Source organism: Diuraphis noxia, unplaced genomic scaffold (assembly GCF_037042655.1).
Source record: "Diuraphis noxia isolate RWA-SAM2 unplaced genomic scaffold, SU_Dnox_SAM2 contig0005, whole genome shotgun sequence".
Lineage (NCBI taxonomy): Eukaryota > Metazoa > Arthropoda > Insecta > Hemiptera > Aphididae > Diuraphis > Diuraphis noxia.
Window position 1 is genome coordinate 39969314 of NW_028301715.1, and position 22252 is coordinate 39991565.

At 25.3% G+C, this 22252-nt stretch overlaps 2 protein-coding genes across 6 annotated transcripts in view; one reads left to right on the top strand and one right to left on the bottom strand.

Annotated features, from left to right (window-relative positions):
• Positions 1-22252, bottom strand: part of LOC107169554 (uncharacterized) — a 250857-nt gene that overhangs the window by 211627 nt on the left and 16978 nt on the right. For all 5 annotated transcript variants that reach the window (XM_089228458.1, XM_089228457.1, XM_089228459.1 and 2 more), the window contains exons 2-3: positions 7637-7709; positions 373-552 (exon numbers count right to left, since the gene is read on the bottom strand). In XM_089228458.1, coding sequence (XP_089084584.1) covers positions 373-552; positions 7637-7639 — 183 coding nt within the window. In that variant the 5' untranslated portion in view covers positions 7640-7709. The remainder of the gene's footprint in view (positions 1-372; positions 553-7636; positions 7710-22252) is intronic.
• LOC149055337 (uncharacterized) lies at positions 3683-5607 on the top strand. The gene is made up of 5 exons (XM_089229304.1): positions 3683-3725; positions 3849-4736; positions 5036-5135; positions 5254-5373; positions 5443-5607. The coding sequence occupies exons 2-5, from the start codon at positions 3871-3873 to the stop codon at positions 5605-5607; spliced, it is 1251 nt and encodes a 416-aa protein (XP_089085430.1). The 5' UTR covers positions 3683-3725; positions 3849-3870.

Genomic DNA, 22252 nt, shown 5'->3' on the forward strand with positions numbered 1-22252 from the left:
AATGAAACTACTAATCGCATACGAAAAATTCATATCATCGTCCACTATCGATGCAATTGGCGTAACCCTTTTCAACTAAGTTTCAACCTTAGGTCCTTAAACCATAAACAAGACGCATATAATTTTATTTCTTGGTTATTATTACTCACAATAGTGTGCTGCTATCTAGATGGAAAATACTGCGAAACGTAAAACCACTTTAATGTGCATAGATGTCGCTACAAGTTTCATTATAAAAAAAATCAATATTTTTGTTTTCTACCAAATATTTTTTTCCCACTAGATAGCACACTGTACAATATTATTTTTTCTTAAATACTAGATGGAAGCATATAATATGTTACAAGCATTTATTTTATTTCGTTCACATACCTGTTTGTTAACTGGAGGCAGTATTAGTTTTCTTCGCTTCGTCCAGGGTGCATCTGGAGGTTTAGCAGCAGGACGTTTAGATGGTGGTAAACTGGACGGCAGTTCTAAGATATGTCTAATGGTATGCTTGGACTTCGGTTTTATCATGATTGTGTTGAACTCAAAACACTCTTTTGCAGTCTGAAAATAAGTAGGTATATCAAAATATAGGATCAGTCAGCCAGGATTTATTATTTTAATGTTATATATATATATATATATATATACACCTTGGTACCTACGTAAGTTTTAATTCATAAAACTTTAATTACCTATGTATTTTTTAGATAATCGAAGTTTTAGTTAGTGACTAACTTCAGCTTGTTATAATACCAATATAAATGATTTCGAATACAAGAAATTAGTATAGTATATAATTATAGGTACTATCACTAAAAAATGTAAGGTATATTATATTGTGTTTAAATAGATGAAAACCATTTGAATAACTGAGAAAAGTCTTCTATGAATATGTTACGACTGAAGATGAAATTTAGTTTTAATAATACAATTTAATCTATACCTTCCTAAATATTAATCTTAACGAATTTAATTTGAAATATTTATAATGATTTCGTCACTATAAAGTGGTGAAGCAGAAACCAAATTATAATAAATCAAACCTTGCGTTACGTTGCTCAACGACCAGTGCAGTAGCGCACAAACCGTTTGTCCTGAAATCATTCCCCAAGAGATTTAGAACTCAGTCATACTCTGTACTCGTCCGACTGACACCACATATTTGTTTACAACGATCGCGGTTAATCGCACAGATGGAAGAGGAAAGTGTTTCAATAGAGAGTTAATCGAATTGTATTTAATAGCAGTATGGCGTGCAAGATGTATTATGGTATGATTCGAGCCATACATAATATCACAAAAATAAAAAGTAATATGAGATGACCATCGCGATAGTCATATTATTTTGGATGTGACAAAAATACAAAACCTGACAATAAAAGAAATATATTTTGTTCTACTAAACATTTTTCAATTTTTTTTTTTTTTTTGTCATTTGCAGACGCTTATTGTACTGTACGTATAGTATAAAATGTTTATTCTTATATTTATATTTATATACTGAAAATAAACATTTAAAAATTGGTAAACGTTGAAAAATTCAAAACAGTCAATTTGTAAATCTGGTTTTTAGAAAGCTTTTTATTATAAAAACATTCATCTTTAAGTCAGCTGATTTATTTTAAAATGTCACAATTTTTTTAAGTAAAACTTATTCATTTGAAAAGTTAAAATTTAAAAAAAAATTATAAATTATCTATTTAAAAAATATTTAGATTTTAACTAGTAAACTATCTAAGAATTCTCATAAAATATTTTTTTAACTTATTATTGAATTAAAATTTTTTTATGGCTAGATCAACTTAACTTCACAAAAATAATGTAATTAAAAAAAAAAACAACATGAATTCAATAAATGTTTATTAGCACATTTTTGATTGAAAAACATTTATTGAATTCATGTTTTTTTTTCATCAGATCAGATTTACAAATTGGAATTTTCCAAAAAATGATACGAATGTTAAAAAAAAAAAAATATTATTTTACATTAATTACAACAAAAGTTATTACATTTGTCAGGTCTTTCTTAACACACTGCATAGATATATACATCTTACAACAGGTGGTGGTGGCGGTGGTGCCCAATGTTTCTGTAAACTTTGTATGACTTTATTTGTTACTTTTGTATTACCCCCATCATCTTAGAGCTACAGTCAAACAAATACAAGTTTCTTACATTTAAACAATCCGAAATATATTTACAGAACATTAAGCTTGTCTCATGTTATGAAACAAATTTGTTTTGAATTATACCTAATAAATTATAATTACTAATAGAAGTAATTGCAATACAATAAATATATAATAATTTTGAAAACTAAACAATTTAAATGTCATAGAAATTAATTGACAATATAATAATTTATCAATATATGAATTCTACATATATTCGGTTGGTTATATTATATTTTTCGGTAGTAGCATTTAACAACGCATTAACCTGCTTCTTTTAATACATTCAACATTTTTATTATATCATATGAATGACAATAAAACGGTACGTGTAAGCAATGTAAATATAAATATTAAATAGCTTTCAAAAAATTTAATGATTTAATGTTTAACTATTACAAAATGTAACGATGACATTCATCGAATAGGTAGCAGGATAGGGGTAGGTACATGAAAAAATGTGAATTGTATAAATTGTTATTTTGTATACATGGTACATTATTCAAGACAAATTAAAAGGTATTTTTTTTTTTTAAGAATTAGAGAATATTATATTGAAATAATTGACAGTTAGGATTTTAATTACTGTCAATTTTGTTTATAAATGATCGCTATTTATTTATTTACTCATAGGTTTGGATTAATTGGGTCAGCTAAAGGTTATTAAGTATAGGTTTTGACTTGCGTATTCTTCTATTTTAGGTGTATTATTTACCCATGCTTACCTATATTTTTGTTTAATAATATATATACCTGCTTTAAAATTATAGAAAAGGGTAGACAGCTATATTAATTAATAGTTATACTGTATTTGTTTCGTTTTTTAGTAGATTCGTAATTGTTTATATGTTGTAGAGCTCATAAGTAGATATCCACGGGTTGATAAAAGTTGTGTGTAAGAAGTAAGTAAATTTAAATTTAATTTGTAGATACAACAGGCTATTGATATAGTATACCTACCAAAATCAACTTATAATATACGTACACGAAAAGTCTAAAATTAATTTTCTCATTAAAATATAACAATTATTGTTAATGATTAAAAATAGGTACATGTCTGTACGTTTATTGATTTTTTAGACTTAATCTAAATATTATTAGTCTTGTAGAACCTTTTTTTACGTCATTGTAAAATTATTTATAGTCTCCTTTAAGAAGGGTGAAATTTAAAGCAAAATATTTAATTATATATTATATATATGATTAATTTTGTTTTTGGTGTAAGTAAATAAAAATCTTTGTACTTCATCATTATTTATTGTATTTAAATATTAAAGACTTAATTATTTTATTTACAATATGTACTGCACTATCATACATGAATGACAATAAATAACCGTAATATTCTTATTGAATTGACTTATCCCTATTGGCTTACGTATTATTAGAAATGTTGATATATATATTTAAATTTCAGAAAAGTGTAAAATGTTTTTGTAATAGATATAAATTGCATTTATATTAAAATATTTAACTATAATAATGATGATGGATTTTATTTACACAGGATATGTACCAAAACAAAATCAATACAAAATTTTATTATAGTTCAATAATTAAAGGTAAGTAGGTACCTAAAATACCTAATAACAAATAAGTTTAATATTTTACTTTAGAAAATGATCGAAGTAGCTCTAACAATATAATTCACTAATTTAATTTAACAATGGTATTGGTGTGTTTAGTTGACTTCATCAACCGCACACTATGAATTCGGAGAATTTGTTCAACGGTGGACCAGTAGCTCTCAACTTATCGACGTACAAGCAGCTAGGCTATTATCAACTGTTAGACCCGAAGGGACCACATATATACGGATACCATCTTTACAGAACAATGCTGAAAATATTTCTCTTGATTGTTCAATTTATTACGATTTTTGGAGTGATGGGTTTCTTTATTGAGATAGAAGATGCCAATACCGACCCTGGTAAATCGAATTCTTTCGAATTAATTATTATTCTGACTAATTGTTCACTATCGTCGTTGAAAATGTATACACTCGTTTCGAATTATAAATTAATTTGGGATTTATTCAACCTCACGCGTATAGACTTTTTGAGATGTTCTAGACATAGTAAACTTATCACGGCAGACTTTGCGAGACGTTGTACAAAATCAACTACGATCACAAAGTGGATCGCTCGTTCTTTTATCGCAGGACTAATTTTATGGGTGATGGGACCGTTCATCGCTAATGAAGAAAACACTGTACCCAACGCTGATCGTCGACATCAAAATATAATCAACATAAAGTTTCCAGTGACTGTGAAGACCTATAACAATTACTACTTTGTATTTTATTTGATGGAAGTGGCTATAGGCTTTTGTATCGTTTATGGGTCAGTTTTAATAGACGCTTTCCTTATGTCATTTTGTTGGATTATTTCGGCACAATATCAATCGGTCGCCAAAGCATTTGCAACATTTGGATACGATGAAAAGGGATCACCAAAAGGTGAGATAATTATTATTTCTTTTGAGTATAGAAAAAAAAATTGTTGTGATTTTTTTATTTTAGAAATTTATAAAAATTTCAAATCAATTATAATTGACCATCAAAATGTTTATTTGTAAGTACCGTTTTCAGTATAGGTATATTTTAATTTGTTTTGAACTTAAATGTAAGATATTACGTGCAAATTAAAAATGTGTTTAGTCTTCTATCTAAGCAGTAACCACACATAATATTATACTTTTCAGATAGTGCATTCTTCGTAATAAATAATGTACCTATGCATATTTGATAAAAAGTACTAATAGGTACTCAATTTAAAATTAAAATGGTCATAAGCAATATTTTTTACGTGTAATTGCAGTTAAAAGACTTGTTTGTGTTGATAAATATTATAATAACATTGTTACTTTTTAGAAAAATGAAATCATTCTATGCTGTCGTGCGACCCATAACTCTCATTCATGTTTTTGCTTATTCGTGTTCATTAATTATGTATTCATATGTCATTGTAACGGTAATATAAACAAATATTATAAATATATGTATTTATAATAAACTTTTTTATATAGAATTTATAGAATTTTTGAAAATTAGATAAAATTTTCTATATATAATTTATGTGTATACTACAGATCTTACATTCAATGGAATCGTTCAAAATTGCTGAAATAATGAAAATAGTAATGACGGTATCAAATGTCACGATTGAAGTGTTTATCTTTTGTTATTTATTCGAACTTATCGACAACAAAGTAAGCGAGTGTTCAAATAAAACGACATTGTAAATGGTCTGTTATTATTACGGTATTTGTTTCTGGTAGAAGGAAGATGTGAACTTTGGATTATACAGCTGTAATTGGACTGGGATGGACATAAAGTTTAAACAACTCTTGTTAATGTCAATGAAAATGAACAATGCTAATCGATTAAAGTTAAAAGCAACGCCAGACGTAACTATCAATCGCCCATTTTTCTCAAACGTATGAATAAAACAGTATTATATATTTATATTCTAGTTACTTATTCCTATATAATTAATAATGTGATGATAATAAATCTTGTTTAGGTGATCCACACTTGTTTCAAAATAGTTTCAGTTTTAATCCAAACTCAATCCATCGACTTATTAAACTAAATAAAAAATAATAACAATTAGTTATGGACTAATAGCATCAGAATTCATAATAACAGATATAAATTGTGTTAAACTGACTTCAATATATATATGTATAGAAAATAATTTTAGTATATATATTTAGTAATTTAGTATATATATAATATATTATGTAATGGAACTATAAGTAAGTATACTAATTATACTACCTATATTCGAATATAGTACCTACATGCAATATTATACAAACATTTTTGAAGGTATATTGTGTCCTAATTACAATATTGTTTATAAAAACAAAAATGTTAATTTACAATAATTATTTGCACGAATGCGCTATAGTTCTATTTATTTCCTAATTAATACTAATTATGCAATAAATCGACACATTTTTACATTAAACTAAATACGAAGTTGTTTCTTGTTTTAAAAACTACACGATGTTTTACAAGATTTAGATAAATATGAAACTTTTTGTCCATGTTAAATATATTTAATATACATACCTACGTACAAACAATTTATAACTAAAAATGTAACCAAAAAAAATTTTTCTTTTACTAATGGCCTAGTTGTCGATGTATTTTGATCAATAAAATAAAAAAATAAAAAATATTTATTGTGTGTCATCTGCTTTTAATATTAAATACCTAAACTTACTTACTTTTTTAATAAATTATATATTTTCTATATTTTTAGTTAAGTTAATATAATGATTATCTCTAAAAGATTGTAGATTGAAGGTCAAAGAAAACACATAATTTTGGTGAATAAAAGCCAAAAAATTTTGGCCCGTTAAAAGGTTTTCATAAAAATGTTATTTTTTCTTTCATTATGTATAATAATGTCTTCTTTACTTCTATAGAATGTGTTAAGAGCCGAAAATAAATTTAAGGCATACCTAATAATGTGACTCAACATTATATTAATGTACTCTATCAATGTATTATTTTATTTAATTATTCATAGGTTCATCTAAAACTGTGGCATGATTGAATTTAAAATTGATGTAAGTTGTAACACCTATTATAATATAATTTTATATAATCTTATAAGATCGTGTAAGTTGACAACAATAGAAGACCCTAAGAACGGTCCTTATTGTCATACTCTTTAATTATTTAAACGATTTAGTGCGTTCAATCATACAACGCTGTCAAATATATAAATTACTAATACAATTTATATATTTTTTAAATTGTTGTGTATAATATTAATATGAATTTTTTTACCAAATCGCATAAATTAAGAAAAATTTATTTTTTCATCCGTAAAATGACGGCTGTTATCAATTAACGAAATTAAAAATATAAAAGTTTTTATTTGAACTTTAAAATTTATCATTGATATCTGGCAACACTGCACAGAATTTTGAACTCAAAATGTATGTGTTTTTTAGTCAACGGTTCATTGTTTTATTTCAAGTGTGCTCAATCATATGATAACCAAACCGACACTTACAAATTACCTACCCAAAAATACACCGCAATCCCGAGCCAATAATTATACTGCAGGTATTTGCATTAATTGCATTCCGTATCAACTGTAGTAAATAGCTAGAGATTTCTTTTTGACTTCAGAATATGAGTATCGATAATAACGCGCCCTCTATTTGAAATGTGTACACATTAAAGTCAAAACTCTTCAAAGGATTTTTTTTTCAAAGAAAGGAACTTTATATAAAAAAAAACCTTTTTTTTCATGTTTTCGAGAACCAGAGAGGGGACTGCTGTTAGCATTGCTTCCCCCCTATATAAAAAAAACCTAATAACAGCGTTCATATTATATCCTTCATATCAGTTAATTATTTACTTTGATTTTTGAATAATAATGTCATGTAGTAAAAACTACGGTGTAGAAAATACCTATACTTATGAAAATTTAAAATTTATTTTTCTTACCATTTTATTTCCAATGAAAAATTCTATCTTGTTCTTGGTGTAAATAAAGACTGAACATTATTTGCTGTTGCTTCTGCAAAAAAAAAAAAAACAACAACAACAACTAATTAAAACTACAATTCAAAAAACATTGATAAATTGAACCAAATATGTTAGTGAGACTAAAGAGTAGCAGACTGTTGAAATAATAGTTATTTTAAACTAATAGAGAACCATTAGAGGAGAAGTTTAAAGTTGGGTATAAACGAGAAAAAATAACACTACTGAACAATTATTAAATAAAACATTACTTAACAAAATATAATTAGGTACTTATCTGGTATTATATATTTTGATATATCTACACTAATGATGTTTGCTAACTTAAAGGAGTTATTTTTTTTTTTAAATAGAGAATATAAAAATACCTAATTATTTCGCAAATCTCCACCCAATTAAAAACATAATATCTAATCAACAAAAATAACAACTAGGGATACATTATAAGACCCGAAAATACATTATATTTATCAAAAAAAATAATTAAATACTGGAAATAGCAAAAGCATATCAGCCAATTATGCTTTTGACCTTTAAAATCAACATTGAATAATCCATTTTTATACCCAACTACATAACTGCCATTTTACTCTATAATTATACTTTATATTTTCTTGACAACTAATAAATCCGTTAAGAATAAAAAGTTACATTTAAACTATTTTTAAACAAAATAAGTAAAATAATTGATAAAAATCATTTAATTTTGTCACTATTTTTAGTATAATATTTTATAGGAGAACATATATGATAATTTATTTTTGGGGGGTTGTTCATTAACTAAAAAGTTGATAAGATTAACTCTTATTATTCTGTAATAATAAACCTATTATACTTAATATAAATGCATTAAATATTTAAATACAACCTATACTTAACTGAATAAAAAGCAAAGATAAAATTAATTGTAATTTAAAAATCACCGAGAACTCGCTCTGCTCTTTGTAATAGGTTTCAACTTTCACAAGAGTCCCTCATTGTTGAGTATAGGCCATTGCAGTATAATGGATGTGTTAAAGTTTAATTCATTGGTTAATCGCAGTAAATGAAAAAAAATTTTTTGTGCAAAGGAAATGGCTGGATCGGAATCCATTTATAAGGGCAGATTATGTCATATTATATTTACAATTACATTAATGACTAATTAATACCGATTACAGTTGTTTAGAACTTAATATAATCTACTATATTGAGTATATAGACATACAGTTAATAGTTACTGAATTCAGTATATTGAAGAATTAATTTTTCAAAAACTAACGCAGTAATATAATACTGCGGAAATTTAGTATTCTACTGCAGTTGCAGCATGTCACATCCGAAAAGTTGTAATTTGTAATTTGTAATTGGGTATTTGGGTTTTTTTTGTTGTTGATTGCTTAAAATTAGTGAATGCGTCTAAATCGTCAATATTATATTAAAAGAAAACGCAGTGTAGCTATGCCCTTAACCTATGACGGCCGCTATGTTAAGAAATAATCGTATTTTTTTTCGATTAGAGTTTCGCTCTTATCCAAATCGTGATGTCAGATCCAAATAAAAAAAACCCAATTATAAAATATATTATTCTATTAATATTATAAAATTTAAAATATTTTTAAATCACACAGTTTTTACATCATTCAACTTTCTATACTTCAATAATAATATGAAAAATAAGCAAAATATTATGTAAAGGTAGTCTATACTCATTAAATATTTTAAATACTTCCTAATCAAAAAAAAATTGCGTAATATTATTGGGTTCATATTCATTGGCAGTATAACTGTATAAGCTTTTTCGGAATTTAAACACATAGAAGTCGACGATCGATTTAAGAGCTTTTGCAGAATGGAGAAAAAAACATTTGACTTAATGGTTGTATAAGCTGGACATAACGTTCAAAAAAAGGTTAGGTACCAATTATTATAAACATTAATTTATTGTGTTTTCGAAAATGCATGCTTATTACTCTCAGCCCTTAGATATATACTTAAACTTAATAGTGAATATAAATATTAATTTAATTTAATTTAAATTTAAGTCCAAAGCGTGTTTTCATGTTGGTTACAATCCATTACTTGGACGATACACGTTTCGAAATGTTAATTAATATGAACAAAATTAATTTAACCTTTGAAGATTAAGGAAAATATGTTTATAATTTTTTTTGTTTAAAAATGACTTCATTTAAGGTGTATTAATAAGTTTTATTTTTATTCTGACGCGACTACTATTATAATGAAACCGTTATAGGTAGTTAATCTATACACAAACTTTGTGCGAACAAATTAGTATTTATTTTTCTATTTATTATTAAACGAAAACAATTGGTTGCTACTTTTATTGATATTTATTTAATCAACAAATAATAATAAATTTTAACTCATTTAACAATAGCTGTATTTTAACGAGGTAGTGTTATAGCATCATAGGTATAAATTAATTAATAATCTCGAAGGGTTAACTCGATAATCACAATGTATTTTAATTATTTTTTAATGACGCTTACGTGAATTAAATGGAGCTTAGTGAAATACAATAAATTCACTTGAATTTAGCACAAAATTACATAGTAGCTATTAAATAAATATAAAAATGCATCTGCCTAGTAAAAAAATATAAAAACCACCAGAAACAGTTCCTTTACTTCGAGATAAAACGTGTGTATATACGACGGATTTATGATAAAAAAAGGTCGAAAGAAGGTCGAAAGAAGTTCATCATTGAGAGCTGCTTTGGAGAGATGAATTGCCGTTGGCTTGCAATGGATCGGATGGATGGCTGCAGGATGGACGATAGTGGGTAGGCTGACATTCACTTAAGACAGGGCGATGCTGTGATCATCGGAAAGAAGCATTTGTGTGTTTGGGGGTTAGAGGTGGTACGTGCGAGATACAACAGTGTATAGTATATAGTGCGGACAAAGATTTATTCGAAATTTATGCCACACAACAAGCCGCCAGGGAGTCTGATGGCTCTTCATCGTATCTTTTAAATCGTACGGTCTTGTGAAAATTGCAGGGCCTCTTGCTGTGCACTTATCCATGCATCCTCAGTGTTATACATGTGGTTTAAATAAATTATTTGTTCGCCTTATTGTTATTAGTATTGTTCGTGTTTTAGATGAAGCTGTTGTTGTCATAACAGTTGTATTATAATTTCCAGCATGAATATACGTTTTCAGAACTTATTTTTATAGAATTCAAGATACCAAAAAAATAATATAAATACAACAATTTATTTTTTTATAATACACAGTTTATTTTAAAATTGGAAAAAATGAAAATCTATAGATCATTTGTAAAAAAAAAATAACTGTTTTTTAATTGTAAGGGGTGTGTTACATGTCGACTTTGTGTAGAAAAATAAACTAGGTAATTAGAATTTAAACTTCAACAATAACCAATGGATCTATGATAATGTAATTATTCTTTGGTAAGTAATAGTTAGTATTTCATTTTTTTTTATTCACCGTTTGAAAGGCTCTGGTAGTTGTGTAAGCGTATGGACGCTAACGATGATTTTGCTCGTATGATTCGTTAGGAGAAATCGAAATTCCTCTTTAAATCGAAAAAAAAAATTGATTATAAATCATAAAATAATTAAATTTCTGTTTTGCAGTTATATAAAAATCATAAAATTATTATACCTATGTCCTATTGTATTACCCATATTGGCCATATTATATAGTTGAAATCAAATAAAACCAATATTGATAAGCGAAATTGAAATTATAAACCATCATTCACATCTTCAAAAAAATAAATTATACAATATTCTATTATCTATACTTACACAAAATAAATAAGGTTTTAATAATAATAAAAAAAACAATTATTTATGTTTCACAACCTATTTGGTATTTTAGTTGTGAATTTCAATTTTTCAATTTGTAGATAAATTCATTCAAATATAACTGCACGGTTACAAAACAAAAATATTTTAATGAACTCGGGTGATGAAAAAATTAATTCCTTCAAGCAATTTTTAAAATTTAAAGAAAAACGAGAATATAAATAACTAAATCAATGCGCTAACCTAAAAAGTACAGTCTCTGTTCGATCATTTTAACAAAGTTATAAATATAAAATCGTACCTGACACATCAAAGAACTCAGTGAAACACAATATTACTGTATTATTAACCAGTCATAACTTATTTATATTCATAATTGTATAACAAACGTATTTCAAGCTTAAACAATTATTTAATCAAATTATTACGACTGCTTTATAAAATGTTGGACTATGCTAAACATCTATCTAATCAAATTTAAAACGACATACCTAATAATAATTGTATTTATTTTATTAAATATCTTGAATAAACCATAAAATAATATGTACCTAACATTACAATTTAATATAAACATAAAGCTTACATAGATTTCAACACAGCATAAAGTATTTTTAATTTATTTGAAGTACTTTAAAAACACTTAAAAAATAAACACTCATTATTTAAAAAATTAAATTCTGAAATATATAGGCACTATAATGCACTAAACATGCAATATATAATGTAATAATAAAAATAAATATTTTGTTTGAATATTCAGTTGTTTTAATTTAATTTAGGTTAATAATGTAGACTTCATAAATCTTAATTTTATAGTACATCACCTTGCAGTATTTGCATAAATAACGGTCATTGTAGGCTTGGTTATTAGCCGCTGGGCCGCAATATTGCTGCTGGGATCCCTCCATTTTTGTCAGGATTTTATAATTATTTTATTCGGTTCTTGTGCCTGGTCTATCTTGAGAGTAGGGTCTCTATAAAGTATTTATGGAAATATTAAATCGTACGTAATTTGTAAGCCACTTTTTCTTTATAGAGCCGACCCAGTTTCATTCTCAGAATTGTTGGGTCTTTGACACTCTTTGTATTTCGTTATGGGGCCCCTTAAAGAAACTGACCTACACCTATGGGCCTTTGGTGTGTCAAACTGACATTTAGGGCTGTATATCAATTTAATTAAAGACTTTAAGACTATTATAGATTTATATGTAATATTTTATATATTAATTTATTTGTTTGAGGTTTACCAGTAAAAAACATTAAATGACATATTAAGCACAAACCGTTGGATGATAGTGAATATTAACCAATTTCACGGTAGGTACATCAACATTTACGACGTAATGATAAAAATATAATTCGTAAAAATATCAGTTTGATAGATTTTTTTTTTTTATAAAACAAACGCGAAGGTATATATTTAAAAAGTATTTAATATTTAATTGAAAATATTTATAATTTATTTTCTTTATCTTTTTGTAAATATTTAATCATAATATAATTGTCTTATAACTAAAAATAAGAGTAGGATAAAATGGCCTAATTTAACCTGACCTACATCATAAAAATAAATACATATTTTGCATAGTACAGTTTTTTGTTACACGATGATTTATCATTGTTTCTAAAGTTTCAATTAAAAAAAAAAAAAATGCTATACTGTGATGAGGAGAAGAATATTAGAATACTATACAAATAACTTTTACCCTGGCTCTTCAAATATCTTAAATATATAATTAATTATAATAAAATAGAGAAAGTATCAAAATAAAATATAACTTATTGTTGATAAAATTAAATGTTTCTAGAAAAAAAGAAAATTATTGTCAATAATAATATCTATTAATTTAGATTACCGCTTAAAACAAAATAATAAAATTCTTTTTAAAAATAATAAATTACTTACAAACTTATTATATTTGTTTTATAAACAGATATATGTCAAAACTTTCCACCAATTACTGTAGCAAAGATGTTTTAATGATTATAAATTAATAATAATTTCAATAATAACTAGAACATTTTTTTTCAAATCAATATATCAGATCTGAAGGTAAAAAAGTTAGGATAGTTATGTAAATAAAAAAATAAATACTAAATCGGGTATCCCAAACAAATACCAATAAATTGTTAATTGACAGACAAGTTCATTCATGTACGTAAATTGACTACATATAATTGTAATAGATAACAGACATTTTGGGTACTATAATAATTCTGTTTCTCTAAAATTGTTTTATTATACCTATTCTAAGTCAAATTAAAATTACCTCATTTTTTGTTAGTTAAAAATATTTTGCCATTTGCATCCCTACAAGATATTTTAAGAAAAATACAATATTTATTTTTGTCAGATTGCGTAACTTAATTTTAATGTTGCGTAGTTTAAACTTAAAACTATGTCAACATAAATAAGTTTTCCAATTCAACTTTCCTTTACAAGATTTAAACTTTAACAGTAAAATGTGATAATTATTAACCAGTTCTAACTTAATTGCGTCTGAAAAATCATAAGGTTAACTGAACAATGATAAATCTAAATCTTTCATAACTTTAATCAAATATGTGCTTATGGATAATTATTAATTATTGTAATATACCTAAGTACCAGCTGAGTTATTAAAATATTTTTTTTGTTTATAATTACTATAACATGTAACTATATAAATATACATCAATGTAATCTGTAATTGGTGGTAATATACACCAAACAAGAGTATGTAATATATATATTACAATTGCTGAAAAGTTGCATACAGTAAACATTGGACATAAGCTCTCAAGCATTGTAAACAAATTTTATACTACTACCCGATTTTACGATTTCAACCTTTTTTTTATAATAATTAATAACTGTTTTAACACATTAAAAAAAGTATTTTGTGTATAATAAGATGAGTTTCGGGAGACCGGGAACGTGACTCCTCTGGACGCTTGCTTCCAAATCGTAGATTATAGACTAGAGTATTATAGCTGGACAGTTTTGACAAAAAAATTGAAAATAAAAAAAGGTATTTTAAAGAAATTTAAATAAAACGCGCACATAACAACTCTTGCATGGTAAACATATTATTATATTAATCGTTACGGAACAAGAATTTACAACTATATAAGCTATAGACTCTGTACAAGATAAATTAACTTTTAAACTGATAAGTTATAGATCCTGAGATACACTATGCATTTGTTTTACATACACAGGGTGATTCTTTTATCAAACAACACTCATCATTTCAAAAACTATTGACTTTTTCAAATTTATTTTTTCAAAATTTTAGATCCATCTTGTTCTAGAACTATATATTTTGTTTATATTTTCACTCTTATATTATGTATCAGGTAAAACCGCTATCAAATTTTATTTTCAAATGGCACCCTATTCTTAAAATTTCATAAACTAAATAGGCTATTTTTTCAATGAATTTTCACGTTTAAATTTTCATTTTTCGTTAATCCGTTTACAAAAATAGCCTTTCAAAGTTGGGTGGTGTTTGTGTGTTATAGGTGTATGTTAGGTGATATTTACACAAAAACACCATAATATGAGCATAGGCGGATAGGCCTACCGGGCAACCGGACATTTCCCGGTGGGCCCCCCTTCGTATTTAGTAATGGGGCCCTTTAATATCATATATTATTCAATTTTTTTTTCATGTGGAGGCCCCTTTTTAAAATTTTCCGGTAGACCAAAAATGACCTATCCAACCATGCATATGAGTGTTGTTCGATAAAAGCATCACCCTGTATAATAGCAATATTTAGTAACCTGCAAGAACATTAAGTTTTTCGATTCAACTGGTATTATAGATATTAATCAAAAAACAAAATGCACAGAGCAACAATTACCTACATTTTTATTGCGAACCTTGAATCTCCAAAATTATTGTGTCTAAATTATTCTAAAATATATAAAATATAATAATGTGGTTAAATGTATGTCTATGTGTTTATTAAAATGTATAAATGGTCGTGAATAATCGTATAAATCATATGTAATTTTTGTCTGTCTAACTGAAAGCCAACTAAAAATCCAAACACCTTGAAAAATAAAACAAATAATGAATAATTTATGATTCCACAAAATGTTACGATGAAAATGATCCTCAAAATCAATAAAAAAAAAAACAAAAAAAGTTAGTAAGTAGTTAAAAAAAAAAAATCGCATGTAATAATTTAACAATATCTTATTTCATATAAATACTTTTCAGAGTTTTTATGTATTTGTTTAAAATTATTTTTTAATCCAGAACTGAGCTATTGATTTTACAGTGATGTGTGTTTTTGTTTCTTTTAATTTTTTTTCGATTACACATACACTATACATAATTTATAGTTGAAAAAAGGTTCAATTTCCAACTTTAATATACTATGAAATTGAATGTATTTGATACTTTAAGGGGGTCAATATTAAAATTTCTTAGTATTTACTTCAAAATCAAAATCATAAAAAATAAACAAAAAAATGTACAAATGGTATGATTTTTATGCAAAACTAGTTTTCGACAAAATCGATTTCCTTATTTTTTTTTTTAATTCAAAAATGAATAACCATAAGTATTTGAAATTTGTTTTAAATATTTATATTAACATTTTCTATTCACAGCATAATTTTCAAAATATTTAATATTCTGAATATTTTAGTGACATTTATATACATTAAGATTTTCGATTCTTTTTAGTTTATTTTATTTTTTTTAATCATTGAAAATAAATGTTTAGTCTGTTAAGAAGCTTGATAATTTAATTCAAATTCCTTATAAGATATAACATTACCAAGATCAAAAAAAATTGAGGATAAATCTACAGTTGTGTTATAATGACCATATGAAATTATGAAGTCAGAATTTTTGGCGAATCTCATCTGTTTTTTTTTAATGTAATACCTCTTAAAAATTAAAATACTTATTTAAAATACTTTTAAAAAGTATCTGTTACAAAGACTGTTAAAAACATATTATAAAGTAATACAATTATACAAGAGTATCTATTTAACATAAGACACTCATTAAAAAAAAATATATATATTACTTTTGCAGTTTTGCATAATTTTAAGTCACTCAAAATAAAATTGTTCATGTTTTTTATGCTTTAGAAAACAATATTACAGTTTTTTATTAAATCTAATATTTTGCAGCAGAATATGAGATAAAAAATAGTAAAAATAGTTCAGAGTATTTTGATAATCGAATTTTGAGCAAGTATTTTTTTTATATATTTTATTACTTATAACCTATAATTATATAAAGTATAGGTGATCGGAGTAATGGACCAATATTTTGAGTACTTACCTATTACCCTTGTTCACCGCTTTAATATATACAACTAATATTTAAATAAGTACGTTTATGAGTTAAAGGTTTTAACTCATGAACTAAATTCTCATCTAAAATTTGGGTTTTAAATATAGAAGTACCTATTTCATAAAATATTATCCTGCTTTGCAATAAGGAATGCAAAATGCGCATGTTGTCAGTAAAAAATAGAACAATTTAAAAATGACAACGATAAAAAATAATAGCAGAAATATTGTTATTTATAATGATGTTTTTGACAACTTAAAATCGTGTAAAAAAAAGTATTTTGAAAAATGTTAGCAATTTTTGTGATGATGAGAGTATTACAATAAATGGATCACTTGCTATAAAATAATAATATAATATATTAAAATAACAAACCATATCGTATTATTTATATGAAATTGATTTATTGGGATAAATCATACATTATCACATTACTACCTTAGATTGATACGTGCCTAGTTACAAATTAACCATGATATACATTTGAAAACATGTTCAAAGAATTAAGGGTTCGTATAGGCACCTAAATATTCGTATATATTATAATACCTAGGTTTTCGTGTCTCGTATAGACGTATAGTTACTTCTATTGAATATTGCACCACACATAATCATCACAAAAATTTAAGGTATTTAATAACCCATTATAGTTTCTATGGGAGATGGTATTTTGTATTAATTGTAACTTATGCGACGAGTAGTATATTTAAGTGCGTATATAATAAGTACTACGATAGAAAACGAAATGAAATATGCATATAATTTTTAACTACAATCGTTGAAATTTACTATTATTTTTATTGATAATATGACTGGTTTTTTATTTACAACCGAAATTGTTTTTACTTAATATACATTATGCATAAAGTATGTATACTTATCTACATTTATATTTTACTCATTGTAATTTATATATATTAATAGTTTTATAGAAATGTAACTATTAAAATGAACTTGATTTTTCAATTATTGAAAATACAATATGTTAATCTGTTAAAAAAAAAAATTTGAGTTATTTTAAAAAGGCCCAAATTACAATTTGTGTAGGTACAAGATGGCACAGGTACATAATGTCTTTGTATAATGTATATAAGTAGTTTATGTGGTGCAAATAAAACCTTAAAAAAGGCAGCAAACTATCAAAATTCTTTTTTAGATAAAGTGTAAATTGCATATATATATTTTATTTTGGGTTGTTTTCGATTAATTACGAACGTCCGTTCCAATCAGCACAAATAATCTTGACTTTCATTGATGAAAGCATATTATTATATTAAATTAAATCGTGGTGGCGTAAATCCAATAATCTTTTTACCAAATAGATACTCGTATTTATGTTTTTATTACTATATTATTAATAAGTACCTTTTCAGTTATGTTTTTGGGGTGTTGCTTTAGGGGTACTTGAATATACATATTATTATTCAATTAATCGCTGTCTACAATCTTTATTCCTCTTTATTTTAGTAAATTCTTTTTAAAGTCATGCAACAAATGGATCGATTTCACGGTAGACAGGTTGCTATAACAAATTATAAAATCACACTATCGTTAAATATGTATAGGTATGATAGTAAATTATTACAGAAGTCAACAACTCCATAAATTATTAAATAAAAATAATATGTTAAATGCTAGAGTTTAATTTAAAAGCAACTTCGTGTATAAGATGTGACTTTCGGATAATTTTATATTCACCACAATAAAAAGTAAAGATAAATATATCTTTAATAAGCAATTGCATGGGTAAATTCACCCAAAATCGTATTTCAATCAACCAAATTTCCGTTTACGGGAAATCATAATGAATGCTTTCTTAAACCGATGTAATAGTCAAGTTTTCATTGATTAAGAAATATATTTAGGCATTCAACAATATACTTCAATAATTTAATACTTAGCTTGTTCGGTAAATTAATTACGAATAATTGTAATAGCATTATGTTTGTCATTATATTTAGTTTTAAAGGAAACATTTATCTCACAGATTTGTAGGTGCGTGCCTTTAAGATGATGTTTTAAAAGTATTTATTTCTTTAATAGATAGATGCCTATTATGTATGATTAATTTAGCAATGTTAGGAAAATTTACTTCGGTACATTTACAGTAAACATCGATGACAAAAAATGGCCCTTTTAAAAATATCAATAACAAACCTACATAATTATAACTTATAATAAAGCAAAAAGATGTTACGAACTGTTCGATTTTCGAACCAAACCGAACTGAACTCTGGGTTCAGCTCGAAAACCGAACTGGAAATCCCAAATAATCGAATCGAACCAAATATCTAATAGTTCCGTTCGATAATCGAACCAGAGAAATAAAAGTAAAAGTAGATGGAGTAACGACTAAAATTATAAATTATTATCAAATAATTAATAATTAATAGATTAATATTAGTTGTTTAGTGCTTGCTTGTTTTAAATATTGATGTTTTTCGCTTTTTCTTATCAATTATCATAATATTAATAATTAAAAATTAAAAATATCATGCATGATAATTATTAATTATTAAAGTATTTAAAGTATTTAAGTAAATGGTAGTAAAATCTTTATTCAATAATTCTGAGGTATAGTGGTTAAATGATAAATAAATAAATATTAAATAAAATAATATCCAATTTAACTTTTAATGTTCGGTTCGAGTTCGATAAAATATTTGAAGAGTTCGGTTCGGTTCGGGTTCGATTAAAAGTGTGTAGGTTCGAATTTGTTCGAGTTCGTTTATTTAAAGAAAAGTTCGGTTCCGGTTCGATTCGACCTTAAATATTGTGGTTCGTAACATATTTACTTATAATAATAATATATTAAGCTATACTTTAAATTTCCATACAAAGAAATTAAAAGCTTTAATTTAAAAAAGGATACATATGAAGTTTCAATGATGACAATTAGGTATTTGCATTTCGAAATATAAATTAATACATATTTCATTATTAATTGAAAAAATCCAAACTTTATTGAAAGGTTCGTTCAAAAATGCACACTTGGAATAAAAGGGTAAAGGGTTAAAATTAATGTAATTGGTGATTTTAGTAAAATTTTAAAGTATTTATTATCAATAATAAAACATATAAATGATTTTACCATATAAAAATATAATAGATTGAATATGCATTAACACGATTTTTTTTCAATTTTAAAGTATACCAATAGGCAATTAATATCTAAATTATGATAATTATTAAATCTAAAAACTTAATATAATTTTAAACCAATTTTAGTTATCTTCAGATCTTTTGTGCGCTATTCTTATTTCAATATTACTCCTAATTCAGAACTTCATATAAAATTAATTTTGTTTTCAAATTAACTGTTTTTATTTGGTATTGATTTCGAAATAAATTTAACCGCCTAAAACCACATGTTTTTATATAGTAAATTGTTATTTTACATACACGTGTAACGACCATTTCAATCATTATTTTACACTATATTTACTTGTAACATAATTTTTATGACTTCTTTCTTTTCGATTTAAAACCGACAGCAGATGAGAGTCTATTTGCAAAATACTACTCCTCTGCTGCCAAATGTTATGACTTATGAGATACCTATTATAATAAATTAATTGCATGTTAAAAAAAACGATTCGTGTATTAATGTTTATAAAAACATAGCATAGCAAAATTATTCATGTTCAAATTTCAACTAACAAATTTAATATTATAGTCAACGTGTGTTGTACCTATATGCCCTGTCTTGGAATGATCTGTATCGGTGAAGATGGGGCACCAGACATTTTTGAGCATATAGCATATAATATAAAATTATTAAATCTTATGCAATATGATTGTGTTTAATGAACCACTCCAACGTCTCCAACACTCTTTTTTAAATTAGATAGGTAGTAAAATAAAAGTTAAAAAATGTTTGTAAAAACTAAAAAGTTTTAAATTTTCAATAAATACAAATAAAAAAAAGGCGGGTAAGTCGTTGATGTCACCCTGCTGTACAGTAGGTTACAAGTGGGTTACTGTAATGGATGGAATTAAATTTGAATCCAATGATATTATATCATTGTAAACGAAAAACGATTCTGAGCGAAGACGGTTTATCTGTCTAGGATATATTATAGATTATTAAAATTTTTCAAATCTTAGATTTAAAAAGAAAATTTTTTATGAATTTCTAGTTTGAAATAATTTGCGAATTTTCGTGATTTTTACATATGTTGTCAAAATTCAAACTTTGAATGCTTGTAAAAAAAAATTGTGACTACGCATTTATTTTATTTTTCAATTTCTATTGGAAAAATATGATAGGAGCCATGTATTAAATTTTCAAATCTTAGATATAAAAAGAAATTTTTTTATGAATTTCTAGCATAAAATAATTTATGAATTTTCGTGATTTTTACGTATGTTGTCAAAATTCAAACTTTGAATCCTTGTAAAAAAAAATTGTGACTATGAATTAATTTTATTTTTCAACTGTTATTGTTAAAATGTGTTAGAAGCCTTGTATTAAATTTTCAAGCTTTTCTAACGAGAAAATAAATTGTTATCGATACCTATTTATAGAAGAAAAAACTAAAAAAATTGAAAAATTAAAATGTCAGTAAACAGCTCAAAACAAATCTAAATATTTTGAAAATTTTATCAAATATAGAAAATGCCTAAATAAACATTCAGTGAAAATTTAAAGTATTTGCGGTCATTAGTTTTAGACTTTTAGAGTTACACCAAAATAAGAAAATCACTAAATGTGAAATCCAGTGAAAATCAAATGTTGTAAATATTTAAATTTCAAATGCTCATAAAAATTTAATTTGAATTTCCGGTGGACTTTTCATTTGATATAAAGATTGACAAACTTGTAAGGAATCTTGTATTAAATTTTCAAATCTTAGATTTAAAAAGGAAAATTGTTTATGAATTTCTATAGCTTAAAATAATTTGTGAATTTTACATAATATGTTGTCAAAACTCTAACTTTGAATGCTTAAAAAAAAAAAATTGTGACTTTATATTTCTTTTATTTTTCAATTGCTATTGGAAAAATATGATAGGAGCCATGTATTAAATTTTCAAATCTTAGAATTAAAAATAAAAACTTTTATGAATTTCTATCTAAGATAATTTGAACATTGCCGTAATTTTTACGTATTTAGTCAAAATTTGAACTTTAAATGCTTATAAAAAAAATCATGCCTACGAATTTTTAATATTTTTTAACTGCTATTGTTACAATGTGTTTGAAGCCTTGTATTGAATTTTCAAGCTTTTCTACCGAACAAATACATTTTTATCGATATTTATAGAAAAAAAAACTAAAAAAGTTGAAAAATTAAAATGTCAGTAAACAGCTCAAAACAAATCTAAATATTTTGAAAATTTTATCAAATATAGAAAATGCCTAAATAAACATTCAGTGAAAATTTAAAGTATTTGCGGTCATTTGTTTTAGAGTTACACCAAAATAAGGAAATCGCTAAATCCAATGTTGTAAAAATTTAAATTTCAAATGTTCATAAAAATTTAATCACTTGT

Excerpts from the sequence above, each read along its gene's own strand:
- LOC149055337 (XM_089229304.1), top strand. The coding sequence starts at position 3,871 with ATGAATTCGGAGAATTTGTTCAACGGTGGACCAGTAGCTCTCAACTTA. Across the intron at positions 4,737-5,035 it reads GACCATCAAAATGTTTATTT|AAAAATGAAATCATTCTATG; the intron begins GTAAGTACCGTT and ends GTTACTTTTTAG. Across the intron at positions 5,374-5,442 it reads TCGAACTTATCGACAACAAA|AAGGAAGATGTGAACTTTGG; the intron begins GTAAGCGAGTGT and ends TGTTTCTGGTAG.